The sequence below is a fragment of the Castanea sativa genome, chromosome 11 (assembly GCF_040712315.1).
Source record: "Castanea sativa cultivar Marrone di Chiusa Pesio chromosome 11, ASM4071231v1".
Taxonomy (NCBI): Eukaryota; Viridiplantae; Streptophyta; class Magnoliopsida; order Fagales; family Fagaceae; genus Castanea; species Castanea sativa.
Window position 1 is genome coordinate 5,460,427 of NC_134023.1, and position 6,833 is coordinate 5,467,259.

The window sequence follows — 6,833 nt, forward strand, 5'->3', positions numbered from 1 at the left end:
CTTCGATGGTGATGATGTTGACGAGGATGAGGATGCTAGCTCTTCTGGTGACGATGAGATGACTGCTTCTCAATGACTTGCCTTTTGTCATTCGTGACAAAAAAGGAGAGTAGTTTTGGGCATGAGAGTAGTCATGTACTTAGGGGGAGAGTTAGTATAGGAAATTTTTTGTTAGGGGGAGTTTTTACTTTTTATGAGGGATGTAGTGAGGACTGTTGTATCTTTTCTTCTCTTTATCTTTTGGATACATTATTCTTGTACTTTTAGTGATAGCAAACCCTGTATCTTATTTTGATATATATATATATATATGATGAGGTTGTTATTACATTCTTTCACCTATCTCTCAATGTGTTGTTTCTTTTCATTCTTTGTGCACATGCTTCTTATTTATTGTATGCAATCTTTTGTTTCCATTTCATACTAAGATGCCATGATGAGTTTTGTTTAAAGTGTTTCAGAAATACAAGATGTCAAAATCTTCCATGCCATGAACTCTCTTCTTGCAAAGTTTTTCAAGAGTTTGTGTTAAGGTAGATTTTATTGTATTCAACAAGTGAGTATGAGTTGAGTGATTTATGACTTCTCTCATATTTCATTTGTTTGTTGTGGTTTTGTCACGGCTTGCCAAAAGGGGAGATTGTTAGGACATATGTGAATCATGTTGAGAACATATGTCATTTAGAATTGGCTAATCCTTTGAAAAAAAAAAGTTTACTTGTAATTGGGTAGATCTAAGATGTGTTTAATACTTCAAGGAACAAGAGTTCAAGTCCAAGTATTGAAGCCATGCAAATATGTCCAAAAATCAAGTGAATGAGTGCTGTGTTTTAAAGCTCGACAGATAGCTCGACGATGTATCTATCGAGATTTAAAATGTGAAGCTAGACAGTTGTGTCTATTGAGAATTATGAAAATTAGCTTTTCAGATCTGATTACATGCATATCCATGTGTATGTGTTTAGGTATTCTTTTCTCATAACCCTAAACATATATAAGGATTATTTTAAGGACTGCCATGAGGTTTTTGGACTTGTTGTGGCAAGCATATTGTGACCGGAGACATATGCCCTAGTTCATCTTTCTCTTGAAGAAGCTTCTACATTTGTACATCGTAGGGTTCTGTAACCAAGAAGCTTCTTGATCTTTATCGTTTGGATGAACTGAAGAATTTTGCAGCCAACATCCTTTTCAAGTTGGTGTATTAGTCACGTACTTGGATCCGTGCATCGATTAGTTAGTCACATACTAGGAGCCGTGCATTGAAAATGAGCAATTGTCACTACATTACAAGTCCAATTATGTATTGGGGTAAGGGTTCAACTGTAGGTTGATATATGGCACTGGAATTCCTTTACTTGTAATCGTTTGTTTTGATAATAGTAGATTCTCGGGAGTGGGGACCTTAAATTCACCTGGTGAGAGTTTTGCTTTGGAGGTTTTTCTCATTTGTAAACAAATATGCTAATTATTTTGGTGATTTATTTGTGCTAATTAATTGGCTAATTTACCATAAGAGGTCAATACATCCTTGACCTATCACTGACTATGCAGAAGCAAGAACTCTACTTTTCTTAGCAGCTTGACTCGCACTCGCAACTAGTGTCATTCGTTTCTCTCTCTCTCTCTCTCTCTCTCTCTCTCTCTCTCTCTCTCTCTCTCTCTCTCTCTCTCTCTCTCTCTAGCATCATATTTGTTGTTCTTTGCATCTTTCTTTTTTTTTTTGTCCATATATTCAAATTCTATTTTATTAAATTTTGTATATAATTAGTTTTCTTACAGACTATCCTAGGAAAAAATTATTAGTAAGAGGTATGTGCTTGCATTATTATATGGTAATGGAAAGGGATCATGATGAAAAGAGTAGCGAAAAAATCTACCAAAAAATTAATCTAATCCAATCTAGTACTATATAATAATATACGGATAAATGTCACGATATTTATTTTTTAAAAAAAAGTTTAAGAATAATTGATTTTCTCATATCACAATGGCGCAAGAAAGAGCTATACAAGACAAATACAACAAACATGGCCTCCCCCATAAATTTTTATTAAAAAGAAGAAAAAAAAAAAGAAGCCAAAATCTTTTCTTATAACAATTTCTTCAGACCACTTTTATTTACTCACCCACAAATCACAGGCTACTTTTCATTTAATTAAAGTTGCTAGATACGCACCGACGAAAGTCATGTCCACTAAGAACTTAATAGATTTGGCAATGGGATTGGGCTTGCCAGCAGTTTGAAACTCGGCATCGCATCCATTGTAGGCGATCCGGGCTTGAATGATGTAGGTCCTCAGGGTACGGTAGTCACCCTTTGACATGGCGGACAAGGAGTATTTGAGGAACCCAATGGCGAGGTCAAATTTCGATATGCAATAATCAATTTCGGTGGACTTCTTTTGCCTTTGAGCCACTACCTTTGCAACTTTGCTCTGGTAAACCAATTTGTTAACAGCTGCAATTGAGGCTTCACGAGGGTCAGTCCGGTTATAGACAATTGAATAACATATTTGCTTATTAGGAGAATCGTCGCATAGGCCAGCGCCATGAGCCTGGCCAATGAGGAGGATGACGGCTGTCGCTAAAAAGACATAAAGGAAAAAGGTGTAGTCCTTGAAAACCATAGTTTTTATTAGATTTAATAACAACTTTTTTTTCTCTGATGTTGGGGTTCACTGAAAGATGACTAATGATATGGTTGAGAAATGCTATGTCAACATTTTCTATAGCAAAGTGTTTGAATAGAAACCACCATAACTTTTTTGTTTTTTACGAATTGAGAGGATTAGAGGGGTTGGTTTGTGAGGTTTACCTTAATTAGTGCAAAAATTTTGGGTGTTTTTTTTTACTTTTTTAAAGAACAAATTAAATTGACAAGTTGGACATCTTTTGGTTCAAATAGTTTCTCAACATCAATGTGGTTATCAATAGAAGTTAGTTATCTGTAGTGGACTTTAAAATAGGAGAGGAGAAGGATTTTGATGAGCTTTTTTCAGATTTTACCATCGAAGATCATTTTTCTTTTTATGGAACATCAACTATTTTTGAACAATATGGGCAATTCAAATTTTCTGTCCCACTATTATTGTTTCATGATTTACTCCATTAATCACTATTTGTTATGTATTCATTTAACTTTCATTATAAAACAATCAAAGTTAAAAATGAAAAAAATAAATAAATAAATAATAATAATAATCAGCCACATTGTAGGATTGCAAGTTATGATTAGTGGAATACAAAAATTGCCATAGAGAATTTGTGTTCCACTTATCTAACATGCACCCAACCAGATTACATGAAGATAATGACAAAAAATGATAATTTAAAATATATAGGACACTACAAAAATATAAAATTGTAACATCTACATCTTCTTGGTTTAGAAGTTTAAACCACTTAGAGGAAGCACAAACTCCTCAATCCCTGCACGAGCTCCTTTCCAACTCTATCAGAAAGCATATGATAATTGCCTAAGTTTTCACTATTATCTTGGTTTTGATAGGTAATATCGCATCAATTTTATATTTAATTAAACATAAATATGTGAGTCTGAAAGACTTCTTTGAAATAACTTCATTATGTGTATTTTTCTCTTGTGGGATATTAAAACTAGTTAGCTAATCATGCAAACATCCAGCCAAAATAATCCAAGGGTCAAGATCAATAGAGGCTTGGTTTTTGAAGCATAATAAGTAATAAACTTGTAAGAATAAAAGAGGGTAGAATTTTGGACACCTCATTTTGTACCTGGTTAATAAAATTTAGTCCCCAGTCCCAATAATGAGCTTGACATGTCTACAAAATGTAATTGAAGTTATTTTGATAGTGTGAAAGTAATCACAACTAAAAAGTGTTGAAATCGCTTTGGAAATGGTGCTGAAAAATTACGTTTGCTCACTTTTTCAACATATTAGAGGACTCTTTGTTGGGATTAGAATTTGGAACACAATGAGTGGTGGCTGATCTACGAGTTGGGTGGGGTTGGGTGCCTAACACACCTTCCCGTTCTCATACCTAAACTCCAAACATGTGCTCTGGTAAAGATTAGTCCTTCTACAAGGGTGCTACATTTATGGTTCCTAGACTTAATTTAGATGGCGGCTCCATTTAGGCCCTCCGCCATGGTCCACCCTAGACCAAAGCTTACTCCCACAAAGAGAACCAAAACTTGTTGCGAGTGCTTGTGCCTACAGTGGCGACTCCACTAGGGAGGGAGAAGTTTGACTCCAATGTGTTCAATTTCCTAATCCTAACAAAGGATTTTTTTAATATGGTTTTGCATACACTTTCACTTGATTCTTTATCCCTTTGCCAAGGTTGGTGATGAGTGGGAAAGTGCAAGCTCCATCTAGGGCCAAGACTTTTCGAAATTTATCCCACTAACTCACAATCTATGCTATTGCTTATTGTTTGTTTGTTTAGACACCTTAAAACTAGATTGTTTAACCTAATTAATTAACCAAGTAGTTACATTGGTTGATTATTCTGTTCTAGGTTAAACACATACAATCGTATCACTAAGTGTGGAAAAGTAAAGAAGACGAGGGATATGATTACTTAGGAAAATCAACGAAACCAACAGTTTCAAGGTAAAAACCTAGGGAGGATTTGGAGTAACTCACAAGACTGCCAAGAAGTTCTAAAACGTAGTTAGGGTTTTCCTTTCATACCTAATAGTGTTTCACTCAAACCTTAAACATTTTTGTGGGCTTCGGGCCTGATTTAAAATCTGCTGTCTACAATTTTCAGTCGGTTGAACTTCACAAAATCTGAACTCTTCTTTCTGCAGCTTGAATGTTCTTGAATCTTGACTTGAACTATCACAAGTAATTTCTAACATCTAATCTAGACATGTTTTGATCTTGGTTTGCCAACATACATAAATTTAGTAATCTTCTTATCTGCACAATTTTCTTCTACATTACCTTCTTCATTTCTTTCTTCAAGTATACAGTACAAAATATACATGTTGTCAGAGCTATAAGCGAATCAATCATGGTGTCAAATTTAATGTTAGTGAAACTTGATAACAACTACATTCTCAATACATGAGTAAATCTGACACAGTAAGCTCCACTTTTCTTGCTTTCTAAAGTCTCAAATTTAATGTTAGTGAAACTTGATAACAACTACATCCTTCAGAAGCATCATATCGCAACCATGCTTGGATTTGTAGATGGAAGTCTTATATTCCATGAAAAAATTGTTAGAGATGGCAGAGGATTGATAAATATAAACAGATAAAGAAATTCCAATATATCATCAATGGATCTCGAGATCTCAAACATTGCTCAATTTGAACAACTCCACTCTGTATCCCTCAGCTCTTTAATTAGTTGTTGGAAAAAATTCAGCACAAAAGGAATGGGAAACACTTGAAAGGAGATTCACATCTATCTCAAGATTGACCTAGTATCAAGAAAAATGACAACTCAGTCAGTGCCTATCTACAACATATCATGGAAAAGAGAGACAAACTAGCTGTTGTGTCAATTGACACTAATGATGAAGTAATTCTTCGCATTTCGTTAAAGGGACCTCCTAAAGAATATCTTCCTTTCTGCTCAGTCATGAGAACCAGAAATGGGCCATCCAATTTTGATGATCTTCATATAGTAGTTATTTCTGAACAGTATTCAATTAAGAATATTATGGAAGATAAACAAGAAAAGAATATCATGTCAATGAATTTTACTTCTAAGAAATTTCATTGCTTATGGTTGCCCAAGAGCGAGAGCACCTACTCAACCACACAGCCCAACTCTTGGAGGAAGTTATGGCCACTTATTTCAAAACACACATAAGGAAAGATTCCAAGTTAGCCTTAGTTCAAAATTGTTAAAGCTAAGTTTATTTGAAATATGATTGGTAGATCATTGTGCCAAAAAAGAAATACATTTTCCAACTCAAAAGAAAATGAAACAAAAAATTAAAGAACATAAGAAGCAAATAAACAAGAGATTTATAGGCTAGTAAAATGGATGCCTTAAATTAATCATGTCAAATATTGCTAGTAAAATTTGTTACGTCTAGTAAGCATAAAATATCAGAATTTCCATTAAATTGTAGTTCATCATCACTTTGTGTCCTAAAAATGCAAATGCAAAAACACTTTTGTGTCCTAAGTGAATTCATCTAATTCCTGGGCTCTAATTTAGAACTCCATCTCTCAAAATTAAGAGTTACACAACTTTTTGTGCAACTTAATAATTGGACTTAGGTTGAGTTTTCTAAGAGTGGGGAAAATAAATTTTTAATGCAAGTCCCGATGTACTTTTCAATATTTTCAATAAGATGAATTCTAATTTGGCTTATATTGATGTGTCACATAATATTGAAATTCTACACTTAAATTATTCAAATGAATTTGAAAATGAAATTAATAAAAAATTGGAGAAGAAAATTGAACTTATGTAACCGACTTTTGAAACTCTTAATTTAGGCAATAATGAGAATCACATTTAATTAAAATTGGCTCAACCCTAAATAAGGGAGAAAGGAAAGATCTCATGGATCTTCTCATAGAATTCCAAGAAGTATTTGCGTGGTCCTATGAAGATAAGCATGAAATTGACCCAAGATAGCCTAACATCACATTGATACCCATGCCCACATGGTGCCTATTAAGCAAAAGTTGAGGCGCATGAGAACTAAATGGCTCCTAAAGATCAAATAAGAGATCACAAAATAGTTGTAAGTAGGGTTTATTTAGCCCGTACACCAAGCCGAGTGGATAGCCAATGTTGTGCCCATACCTAAGAAGGATGGAAACGTGAGGATGTGTGTGGATTTTAGGGACTTGAAGAAAGCTTTCCCTAAAGATG

The 6,833-nt window shown here is 34.3% G+C and overlaps 1 protein-coding gene across 1 annotated transcript; it reads right to left on the minus strand.

The window, feature by feature from the left end:
• Window positions 1-2,150: 2,150 nt before the first annotated feature.
• On the minus strand, window positions 2,151-2,630 carry LOC142615947 (uncharacterized). Its single transcript, XM_075788846.1, has one exon. It carries the CDS (start codon window positions 2,628-2,630, stop codon window positions 2,151-2,153), a length of 480 nt encoding a protein of 159 aa, XP_075644961.1.
• Between the last annotated feature and the right edge of the window lie 4,203 nt (window positions 2,631-6,833).